Genomic DNA, 19,235 nt, shown 5'->3' with positions numbered 1-19,235 from the left:
GTTAATAATCATTATTTTCTCCATATACCGCTCCCTGGCTTCCTTGTTTAAGGTATCCCGGTAAATTCCAGTTCCATTCCAGCAGTTTAACATCTTTTTTTTTGCGTTCTGTCTGTTCACTTGGTGAATCATCAAAACAAATGCACGCGACGGGACAGGATCTTTCCAGCAGTACGCGCTGGTGCTCATGGGAAACGTAGTGTTCTTTCTGGTAAAACATTACCGCTTTTGTCCACAAGATGCCGCCAAACTCAGAAAAGCTGAAAGTTACGTTGTGCTGCTTTAATGGTTGGCACTGTTGCATCGCAGCAAGAGTGTCCGGGTGATCTGACTTCCTTCCACAGTTCAAAAACATGTATTTCAGGTTGATTGGTGAATGGGAACATGTGTGGTTGTTGTGGCTCTGTGATGGACTGACAACAGTCCAGGATTTATCCCGGCCTTTTTCCTGAAAGATATAGATATATAAGATATATAGGCTCCAGCAAACCCCTGCAATGTGACTGCTCCAGAGAACACCCTGCTATTGTGGTGACACACTGACCTCTAGTGTGGAACAAATAAGGCAGAGTACATACATCTGATTTAGCCATCTCACTGACTTAAATGCAGCAGCATCAAAGTTGTGCATCTGTGAATGTCAGTTTTACAAGTGGTTCATTTATGTACAAGTAGAGAAGGCTGAAGTGCTGCAAGACAGAGCACGTGCGTGTAAATCACAGAGAACCAGGAGAAATGGTGAGGATGGTGCAGAAGTTTAAATAGTTGGACCAAGCTAGGAAGAGTAATGGGGATAATGGAAATATTATCTGTAGTTATACAGAACTGTCTCAGAAAATTAGAATATTGTGATAAAGTTCTTTATTTTCTGTAATGCAATTTAAAAAAAAACAAAAATGTCATACATTCTGGATTCATTACAAATCAACTGAAATATTGCAAGCCTTTTATTATTTTAATATTGCTGATTATGGTTTACAGTTTAAGATTAAGATTCCCAGAATATTCTAATTTTTTTAGATAGGATATTTGAGTTTTCTTAAGCTGTAAACCATGATCAGCAATATTAAAATAATAAAAGGCTTGCAATATTTCAGTTGATTTGTAATTAATCCAGAATGTATGACATTTTTGCATTACAGAAAATAAAGGACTTTATCACAATATTCTAATTTTCTGAGACAGTCCTGTATGTGATGGAGGAGGAAGATGAATAAAACAAAAAATGATCACATCAGAGGACCAACCAACCAGGGCCAGACATCTTGGAAACAAACTAAAAGAAATTAAAAGAGCAGGGATACATTTATAGAAGGAGGCTGGAGATGGAGTTATATGGCAGGATGAAAAGGGGAAGACCAATGAGGAGATTTTTGAATGTGCTGAAAGTGGATAGAAAGTTGGTTAGTGTGACAAAGAAGATGCAGAAGCTTCTGCTGGGACAATCCCTAATGTAAAAAGTGTCATTGTGATACAGAACTTTGCATTCAGCAAATCCTTAAATAAAGCCTTAACAGTTTAAAAAAAAAAAGAGAAGCTAAGATGCAGCAAAACAGGTATGCTGAGCTGATGTTGATGGTGAAACACATCTGAAGCTGAATTTGTGCTTTTATTGATCGTGACAGACAACCTCAGTTATATACAAACAACAGCAGCAATCACGCGCTCTACTATGTATGTCGCCTGATGAAGATCCAGAAAAATGACTGAATGAGTTAAAAAACATAATACAGCAGGGATAATAAGAAAAACCACTGAAACATGTACAAATTGGTCAGAAAAACTTTTTTAAGAACTTAAAACCAGTTTTGCACAGAGCTGAACCTGTAACATCAATAGAAGACATTTTATAGGGAAGATTTCATAGAGAAGCTATACTACCTGTGATTATACATTTCAATTTCTATAAGTAACAAATAATCCATAACACTGCACATCATATTTTTAAGTTATTTATTTAGCTTCTTTTTTTTCTTCTTTTTTTTCCTTTTTTTCCCTTTTTTTCTTTTTTCTTTTTTTCTTTTTTTCTCTTTTCTTCCCTTTTTTCTTTTTTCTTCTTTTTTTCCTTTTTTTATTTTTTATTTTTTTTCCTTTTTTTCTCTTTTTCTCTTCCTTTTTTCCTTTCCTTTTTAATCTCGACATTTCGACTTCTCAAGATTTTGACTTTTTTCTCGACATTTCGACTTTTTTCTCAACATTTCGACTTTTCTTGACAGTATCTAAATCCCATGAAGAAGCAACATTTGACTAACCAAAGATGTTTCATTCCAACACCGTTGTGTCTCATGGCCATGAAATAAAACATCTACCCATTTTAACATCTGAGAAACCCAGAATAACCAGTTTTGATGTCTTTAAATGCCTTAAATAACCTAAATACAATGGATGCGCTCTGTTATATGATGTTTTTAGCTGGTGGACCTGAAGGAGTGAAATGAGACAAAGCAAAACAAAAGAAAAAGTCAACTTTGTACATAGGTAGAAACAGAAATAAAGAGTTCACTGCTTTTGCACCAAAAGTTCCCTTTTGTAGCCCAGTGTTGGCTCTCATGAGACTCACTGAGGAGGTGAGGGTGGAGAGGATGAGGATATGTAAATGATGAAGATGGGACAGCTGGTGAAGTGGTTTTCTTGTTCATTTTGAAGGAAAATGTTCCATGTCTCACCTGCTTATCTTGTGTCATTTACCATCGCTCTTTTGGCTCTGTCTTTCTCCCAGGGGAGGCTCGTGTCTAGGCCGACGGGTCTGTGGAGGCGACGGAGAGAGGAGTGCTGGTGAGGGTGAGCGTGGCCACACTCTGGGCTATAGCCAGGGCCGTGCCCGAGCATTTCTTCACCGAATTCCTGTCCTCTTCTCTTCCACTTGAATTCCCCACCTCCTCATCCCTCTCCATGCCTCCCCTCATCCTCGTCCTCCACATCCTCTTGAAGCTGTCCGTGACGAAGCAGTAGACGACGGGGTCCAGGCAGCTGTTCAGGCTGCTCAGGCTCATGGTGATGTGGTAGGCCAGGACGTGCCCGGCCCCCTGCCCGGCCCCCTGCCCGGCCCCCTCCCCTCCTGCGGCCCTGACCTGGAAGTAAGCCAGCGCCTGCCGCAGGTGGAAGGGCGTGAAGCAGACGGTGAAGACCACCAGCACGGTGGCCAGCAGCCTGATGGCGCGGGTCTTCCTGGCTCGGCTGTGCTGCGGCCTCAGGCTGTGGCCGGAGGAGAGGAAGCAGGTGAGACGGAGAGTGAAGCCCACGACGGCCAGCATGGGCAGCAGGAACTCCAGCACCGTCAGGTAGAAGTGGGCAGGGAGGACCACGCAGGAGGAGCCAGCGTTCAGTGCTGTGGTCTGGAGAGAAAAGGTCATAGAAATGTCTATTTACAATGTTACATAGGGTCACGCCCGCCGATAAGATCCTAATTGTCCTTGTGGTCAAGAACCCCCAACACAAAAATGGTTTGGCCGCTGATCAAAATTTGACGTTATCATTTAATTCAACCATTACAATGGTCAAAATGTCCGGTCAGCACAAGTCCAGTGTTCAGAAAAGAAGAGAAAAGAGAAGAAGAGAAGAAGAAAATAGAGGCCTCATAGATTCTCTACACAAATATTATATTTTAAAAAAGGTGGTGACGGTGAAGCTGGAATTAACAAAGTCAGCGTAGAGCAAGGTAAGAAACAGTGCAGCCAACGTTTACCAACCTTGTAACTTAACCTAACTGGCTAGCTCTAATGTTAACGTCCATTAGCTTGTATAAAAACCTGAAGAGCAGAGGGAGAGGAGAGGAGAAGGAGAGCTCCGGGTGCAGGGGGGCCCATCTTAGATTATTTTGTCCGGGGCCCAGGCAAGACTGTCAGCTGGCCTGCATAGAGTTGCCACCTTACAGAAATAGAAATAAGGGACGCCCTGATTTCAGCAGTGCAGGCGCCAATAAAAGGGACATCCCCAAAACTTCTAAAATGCATGATATGTATTTATTTTATATGAAAAAACAAAATTAATAGCATTGAACTTGCATGACTGTACAGACAGCCAACCATACTAGCAACTGAAATAGCCTCCTATGCTATGTTTGTCCACATCAGCCAGGATGTATAATATAGCTACAGGTGAAGGTTGGAAAATTAGAATATGGTGTAAAAGTTAATTTATTTCAATAATTCAACTTAAAAGGTGAAACTAATACATTACATAGTCTCATTAAATGCAAAGCAAGACGTGTTAAACCTTTATTTGTTATAATTTTGATGATTGAATTGTTTATTGATTTCATAATATAGAGATTTTTTTATTTGGGATTTTCATAAACTGTGAGCCATATTCACCAAAATTATAACAAATAAAGCTTGAAATATCTCACTTTGAATGTAGTGGGAAATAATATATTTATTTCACCTTTAGTTGAATTTACTGTGAATTAAGTTTTGCAATATATTCAAATTTTCCAACCTTCACCTGTATATTATGACATCAATAAATAAGAGCATAAATATATGTCCGTATTGGTACAATACGGAACGCAACTTTTAATTCCCAATTACGTTACAATTCCGTATTTCAAGGGACGGATGGCAAGCCTAATGTTACATGATTTTGTTCTTTCCAGACTGGTTCTGGTTGGCTGTTCAACTTTACCATTTCAGATCAGCCATTCCCATCTCCTGCATCATCTGGTCTCAACTTCACTCACTTCACTTGCTGCTGCTGCTGCTTTACTCAACCCCTTATTTTTAAATTTCCCTTTGGACCCCAGTGTGATGTACCACACAGAACAAGTGTTGAAGCCAGTTTAATAATTCACATCGACCCCTTTTGGTTTGGTTTGGTTTGTCCCTGTAATAATGTGCAGCGCAACATGTTGGAGCTGTGAGGGATATCTGCTGTGTTGTAAAGATGTAAATAATTTGATCAAATCTGAAAAGCCTCACTGGAACATTAACTACCTCCTCTATAAATAATACTATAAATAATTTTTGCCATCTAGGTTTACAAGATCCTCTGCAGTTTCAATATAGATAATTCTCACAAAATCAAAGGCAAATAGGAGGACTGATCAGAGTTTTATCAAGGCAGGGACCAGCAACGTTCATATACTCAGCCCTCCCTTTGTTACTAATATCTAATTGTGCCCAAGAGAGACAAGTCAGGATTTTACTTTTACATCACTCCTGAAACAAGACACAGAATGTCTGTCAAGGCTCTACACCAAATGCCAATCTGCTGTTTGTGTGGACTGAACAAAGTTGTTGGTATTAAAGAAAAAAACCACAATGGTCACTGAAATGACTTGAAATTTACAACAGTAATAACAAATACTAATTTAGTAATATAAATCAGCCATAACTTTTGAATTGTGGTTAAAAAAAAATCATTCAAACAACCAAACTAAGGAAACTGGCCTGGACAAATGAGTTGATACTGCCAGAAAACAATTAATGTAAAACAACTGAGGAAGACGTCACCGTTGAAAGCAAATCACTAAGTATATGTCTATATTTTAGAGTTTAAAATCTCACAAACTGAACTTATGCAAAATGCTTTATCTTATTTTTTAAACAAACATGAACACACTTGTAAAATAAAATGTATTCATGAGAAACAATTCACGTTCACAGTACACAGTACAACACATATAGTAACTGTTTGTGAGTTTCTTCTCCTAATTAGTTGAAATGCATTGATACTGACAATAAGTTTAAATCAACATGTGGTAAACCTTGATTAAATCTTTACCTCTTTTAAAGGAGAATGTAATTATTATTTTTTTGCATGTGTAATTTATTTAGAATGATGACCTTTAATCTGTGTTGGATTGTTGGGTGTGTGAAGTGCATCTTCACCTGGAAGGAGTAGGTGACCACGATTGCAGTGAACCAGACAGTCGCACTGACACACCGGGCTGCTCCTGCCGTCCTCCAGCGGTGCAGAGTCCCGGACACGTGGACGACAGCCAGGTACCGATCTACAGAGATACTGAGAGGAGGAAAGGAGAGGTGCTAAATCATGCACGCATAAAGGGGACCTATTATGGCATCTAATGTCTATTTTAAACAGGCCTTGAATGTCTTAAAAACAAACTTTTGATTGTTTTTGCAAAATAAATTAGAAATTCAGCCTCTGAGCCATGTCTTTATCTTCCCAGTCTCTAACCTCATTATCTATGCAGGATTCTGAGTGGGCGGGGCTGTGATAATGAGGCTCTGTGCTGATTGGCTGCCTGAATGATGCGATACACCGCTACGAAAAAATGGCGGAAGCTCCGGCCGGCGGAGTTACACCGTGTCCTAACACCGTGTCATAACTGCATGCGATGCGAGCGAGCGTCACTGACAAAATCAATTCCATTGCTTTATTTTCTATTGGACTGTCCTAACTGGCCGCTGCGCGCCGTTTTGAGCTGAACATTTGTCGGACGCCCTGCTTCTATTTTCTTCCTGCCACTCGCGTTGAAAGCCGGTTGAAAGCGCTGTAGGAAACAGTCATGATGAGGAACGGCTGATCCAGTTAGTTGAAATGAGAAGTTATCTCTATGATTCCTCCTCATTTCACTACAAAAACCTCAATAAAGTGGCAGCTGCTGGAGGGAGATGGACAGAGAGCGTCCGATGTCACGCAGTGCTACGTGATAGTCGGACACTCGCATGCAGTTACACGGTTTTATAGTTGTGGGCGTGGTTTGCATTTTGGTTACGTAACGAAAGTGAGCAGAATCTGAATCACACTGGACGGCTCATCCGGGCGGCTGTACAGACACTGCAGAATTTGGTTGCTTTCCTCCTTCTCTGAGTTGGCAGGCTGAGGGGAGACCACTTTATATATGTTAAAGCAAGAAAAAACCTGTTTTTCATAATAGGTCCCCTTTAAATCTTGCACACTGAAGCCATTTCATTATAGAATAAAATGCCCCCACCTGGTCAGGAACAGGATACTGCAGTACATGTTGACAAAGTAGCTGAATGTGTGGACGTAGGAGCAGGCCACGCAGCTGCCCCCGCTGTGGTACAGGGCGATGCGGGCGGGGAGCGACAGCGCCACCAGCAGGTCAGCGATGGCCAGGTTTATGGTGTACACTACCGGGGCTGAAGAGCGACTGGACGCCCCACAGAAGATGTAGAGAGCCAGACCGTTGAGGACCACACCAACCACCAGCATCAGAGAGTTACACACCTACAGCAGGAGAGAGGAGGAGCTCTTTGAACATCACAATAGTGCACTTTTCTTTACTTTATTATAGTCAAGCTTTTTTTTTAGGAATAGATTCTTAGCTCTTACAAATATTAAACCAGCTCAAATCAAATGTATGTGTGGGGGCTTGTTTTAAGGAGTGATGGTGGGACCAGCTGAGAACCAATGTTTTATTATAATGAACTGGTCATAATGTGGCCTCCTCAGAGCTGGGTGCCGGTCAATAGACTTCCAAACCATGTACAATGTGATCTAAATAGTTGTATCTCAAGGCTATTAAGTTTTACGGTTTAAAATAGGCTATAGTTTTTAAGTTTATTAATTAGGATTGTGCTGTTCCATCATGAAACCTCTAAACACTGGTGCAGCGTTGTAGAAACATTCATAGCAGGAGGCATGAGTTCCAAAAAACATGATTTAATTAAACAAAAACCAAAGCGCTGCTAAGCAGGATACAAAAGATACAAAAGCCTAAGCATGACAAAAACCCCAAAACCTGACATGACACATGGCGGGGAGAACAGTGCGGATCGGTCGGGAGCAAGAGGAAGACAAGACAAGTTAAACACAGAGAGTTTGACGAGACACAGGGGCAGACGATCAGGGCAGACGGGAACAAGGGGAGTGAAGACAAAACTTAAAACACAAGGACATGGAATTTCAAAATAAAACAGGACGTGAATACAAAAACCATGACAAAACCGTGACATACACCCAAAACCGTGACGGAAACAAGTCCGACTTCCAACCAAACATGACAAACATGACCATATTGCAATCGTCCAGAATGGCCCAAAGGGCAATGTTGCTAGCATTTTGCTAACAAGCTAAAGTCGCAAAGTCCCACGTCACACCAGCGGGTGTACAGCATGACCCCGCTCTGATGTGGAAAAAAAAAATCCCCAAAAAATAAAACACGCCAGAAAAAACTAGGAAAAACATGAAAATGAAGGCGATATAATAGTATCTAGAAAAGGTTTCCCTTTTCTTATTATTCTTATTCCGCACGCTTTTTTCGTCCGTTAATACGGCCCGAACCGCAATGTGCACCCATGCATGCCATACATCAATGGATGCATCTCCATCGTGCCTCGATGGGCATTACTTTTCTCAGTCAAAAGTGTTACCGTGGCAACGCTAGATGCCAAAAAGCAAAAAAAAAATGCGAAAATTCAGACGCTTATTGCTCAGCTGAACTTTATCGTAGAGACTTCGTTCAAATTTATACACACTCTGCCCGATTGGCACTAAAGGACCGTACAACATCATCATGCTAATTATTACAGTTTTTTGCGATATTTAACTTTCAATTTAAAAAAAAAATCTATTTTATTTTGGACACTTGTTGCTAGGCAACGGTTTATCGTACAGACATCATTACGACATTGACAAACCCGGGACGCGTTGTACTACAACATATTTTAGTCTCATCATGTTAGCTATTACGGTTTTTTGAGATATTCAACTATGCTCATTTTGATGCTAACGGAAATTTTGACGCTTGTCGTAGAGACTTTGATCTAACGTGAAAAGACCAAGCTCTGACACCGGATGTAAAGGGACCAAACAGGGATTGTGGCACCCCATCCTCCCGGAGAGATCCCTCACAGGATCCAGGAGGACAAACTCCCATTCCCCCTCCAGGGCCCTACTGAGGGTAAAGATGTTCTAGCATTTGACAGCCATGAGGAAAACCACACTACTCCTCTTCAATCCAAGGTTCGGCCATCCGACAAACCCTCCTTTACAGAACCCCTGAATAGACCTTACCATTGAGAAAACCTCCCCGTCCCCCTTCTTAAAGAATTTAGAATGTATTAAAGGATAGCCCCTTGAGATGTAACATCTCATTTTCAAGGGGGTCTCAAGAAAACGTACAACATTACAATATATCACATTACAGTACAGACACACATGACATAAAACACACACAGACATGTTGCTCACCCTCCCACACACAACCCCTACCCACATAAGTTTAGTTAAAAAATAGACTAATTGGATAACCGGAACAATGAGATAAATATAACATAACAGAGAGAAAAAATTAAAAAAAAATTTTTTTTAAATAAATAAATAGAAATAAATAAATAGAAAAAAGAAAAAAAATACATAAAAAGTACATAAATAAAAATTGTTTTAAGATGAGAGTATAATGACAACTTAAAACAATGAAAAGAGGTAATAGAACGCAAAAAGAGGGGAAGATTATTCCAATCTGATGGAGCGTTAAAATAAAATGATCTTTTACCAACCTCTTTTGAAATTCTAGGAACAAAGAAAAAAGGAAAATTCATATGTCTGAGTGAGTATGGAGAGTTATATGGAATCATGAGTTCTTTTAAATATGGAGAACAGTGAAAATAAACACATTTAAAAAGGAAGTGTAGCCAGTGAAATTCCGTCTAGATTTGGGTTGCAACCAGTTCAATGAATCACATTAAAACAATGAAAAGAAGAAAAAAACCCTATTGTCTAACATATTTTTTTCTTTATTTGGACAGTAAGCACATATAAATGGCAAAGCATGTTTGTTCCAACAGTTTTTAAGAGTGCCTTAAGTTGACACTATTCTATAATATCTAGTCTTACCATGAGGGCGACCCAGAGGGCGTAGTAAGCCTGGTAGAGCTGCAGGTCCAGGTGGGCTGATCTCTGCAGGTACAGAGCTCCCCACTGCTGGTCCCAGACGCTGCAGTTCAGCTCGTACGAGGAGGGAACGGTCTGGGACGGCTCGGTGACGAAGGGGGAGCTGTTATTGAGAAGGTTCTCCATTGCATGGAAACAGTGAATGAAAGATGGGTTTCTTGGTCGCTGGACAGAAGTAAGGAGGAGAAAAAAAAGGAGAAAAAAAGAACAAAATGATTATTGATGTGTGTACATATATATACATATATATACAGTACAGTACAGTATATATATATATATATATATATATATATATATATATATATATATATATAGATATATACTGTACTAATGCATCCATTGATTTATTCACCTGTTTTATTTTTTTTCATGTAATTATACTGAGCATCAGCTCGGGGGTCATGTTCTGGGTCTCTGGAAAGCGCCTAGAGACAACTCAATCAGGGGTCGGCAACCCGCGGCTCTAGAGCCGCATGCGGCTTTTTTATAATAATAATAATAATGACTTGGATTTATATAGCGCCCTTCTAGGCACCCAGAGCGCTTTACAGAAATCATTATTCATTCATACACATTCTCTCTGGTGGTGGTAAGCTACATTTGTAGCCACAGCTGCCCTGGGGCAGACTGACGGAAGCGTGGCTGCCATATCGCGCCTAACAGCCCCTCCGACCACCACCAACATTCATACACATTCACACGAGGCAAGGTGGGTAAGGTGTCTTGCCCAAGGACACTACGACAGCAAACTGGGACAGAGCGGGATTCGAACCGCCGACCTTCGGATCATTGGACGACCCGCTCTACCACCTGAGCTACTGCCGCCGCTCTAGTGGCTCCTGGAGCTTTTTCAAAAATGTTTGACCTTTTTTTTGTTTTCCCTTTTTTCCTTTTTTTCTCTTTTTTCTTCTTTTTTTCTTTTTTTCTTCTTTTTTCTCAACATTTCGACTTTTTTCTCAAGATTGTACTTCAACATTAATCTTGACATTTCGACTTTTTTCTCGACATTTTGACTTTTTTCTCGACATTTTGACTTTTTTCTCGACATTTTGACTTTTTTCTCGAAGTGCATAATAAAAAAAAAAATCTTCCCCCAGTTAACTACAGTAATACAGATACATGCAGCATGTGTTGCCTTCATTCTAAGGCTTATACAAAACTTCATTTTTTGCGGCTCCAGAAATATTAGTTTTTTGTGTTTTTGGTCCAATATGGCTCTTTCAACATTTTGGGTTGCAGACACCTGTATTAGATGCTATACAAATACAATTGAATTGAATTGAATTGAGCATCAGATCTCTCCTGAAATTAAATGAACATATAAACATATATCATGTCTAGTTTTACTGTATAGTCTGATAGTCTGACTGTGTTATTCAAACTAACTCATTCATTCCTAAGAATAATATGGATAATTTGCACATACAAAATATATTTTAATGGAAGATTGCCAAAAGAAGTCTCAATATAAGCCTACAAAAATATGATTTTTGCTCATATAAATCGATAGTTTATTTTAAAGTGTTTATGAGGAGATATGGCCAATGTTCTGATATCTGCCATTTTTTTAGTATTTCTCTAAAAATTCTAAAATTCCACAAGAGACTGTGCAGCCTATACATATTGCAAAGTTCAGCTCAAATACTATTTTTCTAGACATGAGTAAACAAAAAGTCCTGTAGACAAATGACATGTAAGCTGTTAAAATACTATTTACTGCTAATGATGAATCAGGTCTTTTAGGTTTTTTTTGTGATAACAGCAGCCATTAAGTTTGACATAAAGCTGATGTACTGTAATAAACTATAAGAGGCACATTTATGACTTCTGCAGATGAAGTGGTCAACATCAGCAAATGTTTCTCCATGGAAATACAACTCCTATTCTTATAAACAACATCCTCTCCTCTCCTGCTGTGCAGACGACTGCATCTATCTTCATATCAGTCTGCTGGGATGCGACGTCTTCAACATAGTGAAGTACTTGACAGTGTGCGTTACCTTAAACAGAGAGTACGAACCATGCTGGTGCTGCTATTTAACACAACGCTGACTTGTGTTGACTTGAACGCAAGATATATATACGCTTTTCTTTGCCTGGTATCATAAATTTGATCAATGCGACACATCCTGTCTGAAGAACAGGAGGATTCAAAACCCTCAACCTGCTGCCATTGTTCACTTTTAAGAGGAGCTACATTATAATAACTCAGCAGTCCAAAAATAGCCCAAATATTTCAAAGAGCTTTCACACATATCACTCTGTCTTCACTGGGAACTACAGACTGCTGGGCTGTGCAGACGACCCTGTTTAAGGTCCAGTGGAAACACCTTGAAAAACACTTAGTTAACGCAGAAAATCTCAACTTTTATTTTCCCGATCAAGTTCTTATGTGAAACAGGGACTGAAAAAACTTTTGCATTGTCTACCAACATTGTATTTGATTTAAAATATTGATATTTAGTCCTTGATATTTGATAAAAAAGAAAATCATTTGAAGCTGTGCCCTTTATCACACTGCAAAAACTCAAAGTCTTACCAGGAATATTTGTCTTATTTCTAGTTAAAATGTCTCATTTTTAGTCAAAAAATCTCATTACACTTAAAACAAGAGTCATTACCAGAAAAATAACTTGTTATTTGACCATTTACACCTGTTTCAAGTAAATTTTCACTTGAAATAAGTAGAAAAATCTGCCAGTGGGACAAGATTTATCTTTTCATTACAGGCAAAAAAATCTTGTTCCACTGGCAGATTTTTTCTACTTATTTTAAGTGAAAATCTACTTGAAACAGGTGAAAATTGTTGTTTTTTCCAGTGATGAGTCTTGTTTTAAGTGTAATGAGATTTTCTTTGACTAAAAATAAGACATTTTAACTACAAATAAGACAAATATTCTTGTTAAGAGTTTTTGCAGTGCACGTTATAATTTTATTGGGATATAAAGAAGTAGATAAGGCCCGTCCCAATGTTGGTACTTAATCTGGATCAGAACTGTGGCGTATTCTTTCCTTCATCTAGCACACTTTTATCCTTTGTCCACTGTTTTTTAGATTTCAATTTAAATGTATGAGTATCTAGCCAAATGAAATTTGGACAAGCTTGTTTTTTAAGTGACTCTCTGCCACCTTCCTCTACTTTCTTTATTTCCAAATAATAACAAGAAAGTTGCTCCTCACTAAAACGCTAGAAATCTTTTTAATTTTGGCAGATCTCGTTCCCATTTCCATATAAAATCCAGAGACGGATGAGCTCCCATCTGTTAACATGTCCTGCTGAGGAAGGTCTTTCCACTCTTCATCATCTTAAGACAGTTGGATAAAACACAACGAGGGCCTGGACTGGAAAAGAGAAATACCTCCATATGAGGTTATCAAATTTATACAGTAAACTATCTTCTTTAGTTCATATTTTGAGCGAGTTTTCCGTATTGGTATCTGAAGAACATCTATGGACTTCACTTCTGCTTTTTTTTGCCCAGAATCCAATCTAATTGCCAACATAAGATGAAAAAAAGGAAAAGAATATTCATTTAAGTTGCGACCCAGTTCTCCTGTGCTCTTTTACATAGTAAACTACAAAACACAATTTTCTTTGATCGTGTCTGCAGAATGAAAAACAAAAACAACAAAAAAAACTTACTGAGGTGATCAAATATATTTTTGCCTACCTTGTGAAGATTGAAACAGAGTGATTAAAGTCCTTGAACAGCAGATACAGTTTTGTATGATCTTGTTAGAAGTAATTAAGATGCATTAATGCTCCACTTGCTCTGATCATCTGTAGTTTCCTGGGGAGAGTCAGTGAGAGGAGATTTCAGACCTCTGGGTGGGAGGATTCATAACAGCCAACTCCCCCTCATCTCCCTCGCATGTTAAAAATAAAGCTTTTCTCCATTTTATTATTCCTTAATAATTAGGGCCCGAGCACTGACCCTATTGTATCTGTAGGAGTTTTTGTTTTCCGACAAAATTAGGGCCTTTTTGCCCCTCTAAACGTTCCCCAAAAGTCACCAAATTTTGCACCAAGCCAGGCCTGGCGAAAAATGTGATATTTAATGGTTTGCATTAATGGGCGTAGCCTAACGGCTCAACAGCGCCCCCTAGAAAACTTTGTGCCTCAAGCCCCACCATACGGTCTGACGTACATGCATGAAAATCTGTACACACCTGTATCATGTCACAACTTAAAGAAAAGTCTCTTGGAGCCATGGCTGAAACCGAACAGGAAGTCGGCCATTTTGAATTAATCGTGTCATTTTGGCGCAATTTATGTCATTTCTTCGGGAGTTAATGCGGCCCGAACCGTAACGTGCACCCAGGTGTGTTATACATCAAAATGTGCGTTTCCATCCTGTGACGATGGGCATTACTTTTCTCAGTCAAAAGTGTTACCGTGGCAACGCTAGATGCCAAAAAGCGCGCCCCCCCCCTTCATCTGATTGGTCCATATTTGATAGTTTCTACTTTCTGCAATAACATTTGAATGGTTTGACAGAAAGACTCATGGGTGGTGTCATCGGACCCGGTTTTGAGTCCTTGGACATAATTGGTGCAAATTAGCCCCGCCCCTTCTTCTGATTGGTCGATATCTGATAGTTCCTACTTTCTGCCATAACTTTTGAATGGTTTGATATAGAGAGTCGTGGGTCGTGTCATCCGCTAAATGTCCAGGCCTGAAGAATCTATATGCAAGTCCTTCAAGCGCTTCCACTGCAGCCTGAACGTGCACAAGAGTAGGAGGGCCGGTTCATCGCTGCTTACAGCTTTAATTTGATTTTCCTCCACTTGGTCACAGGAGGAGATAGAAGCTACTGGTGTCAAGACAAGAAAGATCCTCTCATTTCTTCGATGGACCGGACACTAAGTTGAAGAAGGGATGAATGTCTATGGCACAATCCAGCACGCATCAACATTACTGGGTGCCAGAGATGAAATGGTAAGTAAACATGCAGAGGAAAACCTGTGAGGAAGAACGAAAACATTCTGAACCAATAAAACTTAAAATAAACATTATTTCAATAAAATGTATTCAAAGAGACATCACTGGGTGGTCTTGCACTGTTAAAAGTACATTATTCTTTCCTGTGTGTTTAAACACCTGCCAAACTACCACAAAACAGCCAAAAAAGTGCTAACTATTTCTGTAGATGTTTCTTTATGAAGTTGCCAGCTTGTGAGCCAGTAACATTGTGAATTAATCTGGGATTTACATATCAAATGTAATTTCAGTTCAATTCTCATCAAAATGCAGAACAATCCTCTGAGGTACAAGCTTGAATACCAGGAAAGGGATTCAGCTTCATCTTATGGATGTAGAAAGTTTTTTGCTGGGCTTTCGGTGACGTAATTGAGAAAAGTGCCTGGCTGGTGTTTGACTGAATGTTTTCAGCTTGTTTAAATACAGTGGGCACTGAAAGTATTCAGGCCCTTTTAAATGTTTCCCTCTTTGTTTCATTGCAGCCATTTGCTAAAATCTAAAAAGTAAATTTAATTCCTCAATAATGTACACTCAGCACCCCATCTTGACAGAAATAAAAAGAAATGTAAAAACTTCCAAATGTATTAAAAAAGAAAAACTGAAATATCACATGGTCATAAGTATTCAAATCCCTTGGCAGTGACACTCATATTTAACTCAGATACTGTCCATTTCCTCTGATCCTCCTTGAGATGGTTCTGCTCCTTCATTGGAGTCCAGGTGCATTTAATTAAACTAATTGGACTAGGTTAGGAAAGGCAAACACCTGTCTATATAAGAGCTTACAGCTCACAGTGCATGACAGAGCAAATGAGAATCACGAGGTCAAAGGAACTGCCCAAGGAATCCAGAGACAGAATTGTGGCACAAATCTGGCCATGGTTACAAAAGAATCTCTGCAGCGCTCAAGGTTCCTGAGAGCACAACCAGAACTCTTCCTAGACCTGTCCACCGAAGACAAACGGAGCAGTCGAGGGAGAAGAGCCTTGGTGAGAGAGGTAAAGAAGAACCCACAGATCAGTGTGGTTAAGCTCCAGAGATGCAGTAGGGCAGGGGTTGGCAATCCACGGCTCTTTAGCGCCGCCCTAGTGGCTCCCTGGAGCTTTTTCAAAAATGTTTGACCTTTTTTTCTCTTTATTTTTCTTCCTTTTTTCCTTTCCTTTTTAATCTCGACGTTTCGACTTTTTTCTCGACGTTTCGACGTTTTTCTCGAGATTGTACTTCAACATTAATCTCGACGTTTCGACTTTTTTCTCGACATTTCGACTTTTTTGCACCGCTGACCATTTATGAAGATATGTTGTAGATCAATTTAATTAAAAATAGCATTTATTCCCTGACACCAAGGATAGTTATGTGTTTTATCCCAATTATAAACTTTTATGGCTATTCTAGCCTCTGGCATAGAAGACAGACGATTCCAGAGTCTAAGCATTTCCCCTTTCTGCTGGATTAAACACGGCTCCCAACCCATATCACCTTAGAAAACCAGCACAGGAGTACATTTGTGCACGCCTAAAAAACATTGAATAGCCCGATTTTGAATAGCATTCACTCTGGATAACTCTTTACCCCCCCATACCCCCGCTGCATACAAAAGAATTGGATAAACACAGGCCTCATAAAGCTTTGAAAAGGTAGTATAACTAAGATGTTTACAATTCTTCATTTTACTTACAATAGAACCTAACGCTCTGCCTGCCATATCAGCGAGGATATTAATACCTTCTTTGAACTGTAAGTGTTCATCCAGGGTGAGGCCAAGATATTAGTAAAAATATTCGTATAAAATAAAGGTTCAACTCTAACATTAAAATTAAAAGTGCTTCTACTTACTCCAAGTTTTCTAAAATGTATAACTTGGGTTTCATGTATCATGTCGCAACTTAAAGAAGTCTTTTGGCGCCATGGCCGAAACCGAACAGGAAGTCGGCCATTTTGAATTAATCGTGTAATTTTGGCGCAATTTATGCCATTTCTTCGCCCGAACCGTAACGTGCACCCAGGTGTGTTATACATCAAAATGTGCGTCTCCTCTCTGCAACGATGCGCATTACTTTTCTCAGTCAAAAGCGATCCCCCCTTCATCTGATTGTCCCATATTTGATAGTTCCTACTTTCTGCCATAACTTTCTAATGGTTTGACATAGAGAGTTGTGGGTGGCATCAGACTTGGTTTTGACTCCTTGACCTTTTATTGGTGAAAATTGACCGCGCGAGGGCCCGTTCATTGCTGCTTGCAGCTTTAGTTGCTATTAGTTTCTTTAAACTAAGCTCCTGTATTGATGTAGGGAATCTGATTGTTGCACTAGGTCTTCTCCGGTACATCCCAAAGACTATAAATCTGGCTTATGCGTCGTCTGCTCTTACTACCATAATGCACTCTGAAAAATATACTCTGTAGGAGATAACGGCCCCCCTTCTTAGCTCCAGTCCAGTCCCATCTTTATGTTCTCTGGCAAACTTCTTCAGTTTTGCCAACAAGCTTTTTTTTTTTCCTTCTTCTAATTATTTGACTCTTCTGAAACAAAGCAACATCTTTTTCCACAACCACAGTTGTCTTCAGACATGCTTGTTAAAGAAATGATCACTGCATCATAGGGGTGTCACGGTACACACAAGTCACGGTTCGGTACGTACCTCGGTACAGGGGTCACGGTTCGGTATGGGTTCGGTACAACGGGAAAAAAAATACAAAAAGTCCCAAATGTATAAGACAAGTTTTTTCTTCCTTTATTTTGATCATAGCATTTGAAAGTTAAAGTTTGTTCAAAACTAAAAAGCATCTCTTATTAAAGTGTAAAATAAATAGAATAAAACATTTAACTTGTGCATTAGTGTTTTTAATTTTTTATGTTTTTTATGTGAGCGCGGGATGGGACATTGTAACGAGCTCGAGCACTTTTAATAAATACTTGAACCCGGGCTCCTCTACTGCTGCATATGGGCAGAGCCGTCTGGGGGCGGAGCATTCTCCATGGGCCTTATGATAGTCATTTTAACGTTCAACAACATCATCCTACCAGAAACACACACACGCGGAGCTGAAAACTCAGATAGTCACGGACTGACTCAGTTCCATCTTTGATTCAGCTTAAATACAAAAAACGTAACTGGTCTAAAATTACACAATCTATTTAGATAGATATAGACACAGCGGTCTGTAACATCATTTCTGAGCTCTATAACAGAGAATAGACTCGGCGGTCTAGTTGACAACAACACAAATCACATTCAAATAGGCAGGTGGTCAAAGCTACCACAACATTCTGTTAAGAATTTATTTAAGAAGGTTACACTGACTCACCAACGGTAGTTGACTCTTCCATAACCCAAAATAATCCAGGTAACGTGGAAAACGGGGTAACATTCAAAACTTTGTACATGCTTAGTCCTCTTTTAAACTTTAGCGCTAATCTCCTTTGCTGTGACTGTCAAGGCTGATTTATGGTACCGCGTTACACCAACGCAGCGCCTACGGCGAAGGTTGCGCGTATGCGCGTAACCTCGCCGTAGACTGCGCCGTACCTGTCGGCGTATGCTCTGCGTCGATTTAACGCAGAACCATAAATCAGGCTTTACTCCCAATCCGCGCTGGCACACGGCCCTGATGCGTTCAGGGCAGTTGTAAATTAAGAATTAGAACATTTTATCGTTATTATAGCCTACAATTTATGATGATATATGAATTGCACATATATTTATTGATATGCACAGACTAGCACACATTTAGGTCTGTAATGGAACGTGACTTTTGATATTTATAAGGGGAAAAAAAAGTTTTTTTTTTTTTTTTTTAACTCAGTCAGACGTATTCGCCGTATGACTGCCTGTACCGAACCGTGACCCCCGTACCGTGACGGGACGAATACAAATACCGTTACACCCCTGCATCATAGTTCAAACCAAACGTATTAATGGGAGGCTCTTATCTATTTCATTAGTTCAATCCAGTGGTTCAAATTTCCTTGGACAGAGCTTTGTATATGTGCTAACACATTGGTCTACAGTAGACGTGTGTTTGCATGCAGTCCAGTGACCAGAATTCTGGTTTCTGAAACCACATTTAAACCCAAACGCTATGTGGTAAAATGGCTAAAAGAAAGAAAAACTAGTCTTTTCATCAAATATAAAGCTTTATCAAATTGCACAAATCTTTCAAATGCAAGATTATAAAACTAGCATTCTCTAACCATAAAATTTCTTTCAATTAGATTTCTTTACAGAAAACAAACAAAAAGAGCCAATACATTGACTTTACATGCTACATTATATGAATCAATCAGAAAATTAACTCTTAAAATGGTCAACATACAGCTTTAACTTTCATTAAAGAACAGTGGGATTGGTGTGAAAAGCTGAGCTTATGACATTCATTTCTTAAATCAAGTCTGTGTTTTTTCCCTAAACAAAGCTATAAATATGATCTTGT

General features: G+C 39.5%; 1 protein-coding gene across 1 annotated transcript; it reads right to left on the bottom strand.

The window, feature by feature from the left end:
- Positions 1-2,507: 2,507 nt before the first annotated feature.
- LOC133461047 (G-protein coupled receptor 20-like) lies at positions 2,508-13,538 on the bottom strand. Its single transcript, XM_061741807.1, has 5 exons — positions 13,494-13,538; positions 9,766-9,987; positions 6,899-7,155; positions 5,829-5,961; positions 2,508-3,335 (listed from the first exon to the last, which is right to left on the bottom strand). The coding sequence occupies exons 2-5, from the start codon at positions 9,946-9,948 to the stop codon at positions 2,733-2,735; spliced, it is 1,176 nt and encodes a 391-aa protein (XP_061597791.1). The 5' UTR covers positions 9,949-9,987; positions 13,494-13,538; the 3' UTR covers positions 2,508-2,732.
- Positions 13,539-19,235: the final 5,697 nt, after the last annotated feature.

Source organism: Cololabis saira, chromosome 15 (assembly GCF_033807715.1).
Source record: "Cololabis saira isolate AMF1-May2022 chromosome 15, fColSai1.1, whole genome shotgun sequence".
Classification (NCBI taxonomy): domain Eukaryota; kingdom Metazoa; phylum Chordata; class Actinopteri; order Beloniformes; family Belonidae; genus Cololabis; species Cololabis saira.
This window is presented reverse-complemented; position numbering and strand designations above follow the sequence as displayed.